This window comes from Mesitornis unicolor, unplaced genomic scaffold (genome assembly GCF_000695765.1).
Source record: "Mesitornis unicolor isolate BGI_N332 unplaced genomic scaffold, ASM69576v1 scaffold35202, whole genome shotgun sequence".
NCBI lineage: Eukaryota > Metazoa > Chordata > Aves > Mesitornithiformes > Mesitornithidae > Mesitornis > Mesitornis unicolor.
This window is the reverse complement of record NW_010170444.1, coordinates 2,605-2,924: the sequence shown is the minus strand read 5'-3', so window position 1 is coordinate 2,924 and position 320 is coordinate 2,605. Positions and strand designations below refer to the sequence as shown.

The window sequence follows — 320 nt, the reverse complement described above, 5'->3', positions numbered from 1 at the left end:
GGTGTGGAGGGGATCGGGGGAGGTAGGGGGGGCTGGGATTGGGCAGTGGGTAGGGAGAAATGCCAAGGTTTTGGGGGGTTTCACCTTGCGGGAGAAGTGGTCGAAGATGTTGCAGCCTTGGCTGTTGAGGATGGCGATGGCTTGGGCAAAGTGATGCCTCTGCAGGAGGAGATGGGGAGGTGGGTGCAGGCAGGGACGCTGCCACCTGGGACGCTGCCACATAGCAGGGGGTGACTTTTTTTGGGAAGTTTGAGAGGACCTTACCTCCATAACGGAGCCCTCCGAGCTGTACAGCGCGGCCAGGACCGATTTCTGTAAGG

The 320-nt window shown here is 60.0% G+C and overlaps 1 protein-coding gene across 1 annotated transcript in view; it reads right to left on the bottom strand.

The window, feature by feature from the left end:
• Positions 1-84: 84 nt before the first annotated feature.
• Positions 85-320, bottom strand: part of PDE2A (phosphodiesterase 2A, cGMP-stimulated) — a gene marked incomplete at both ends in the record, with an annotated part of 2,730 nt that continues 2,494 nt past the window's right edge. Inside the window, 2 exons of the mRNA XM_010179692.1 lie at positions 85-159; positions 265-312. Of these exons, the coding sequence (XP_010177994.1) occupies positions 85-159; positions 265-312 (123 nt within the window). The remainder of the gene's footprint in view (positions 160-264; positions 313-320) is intronic.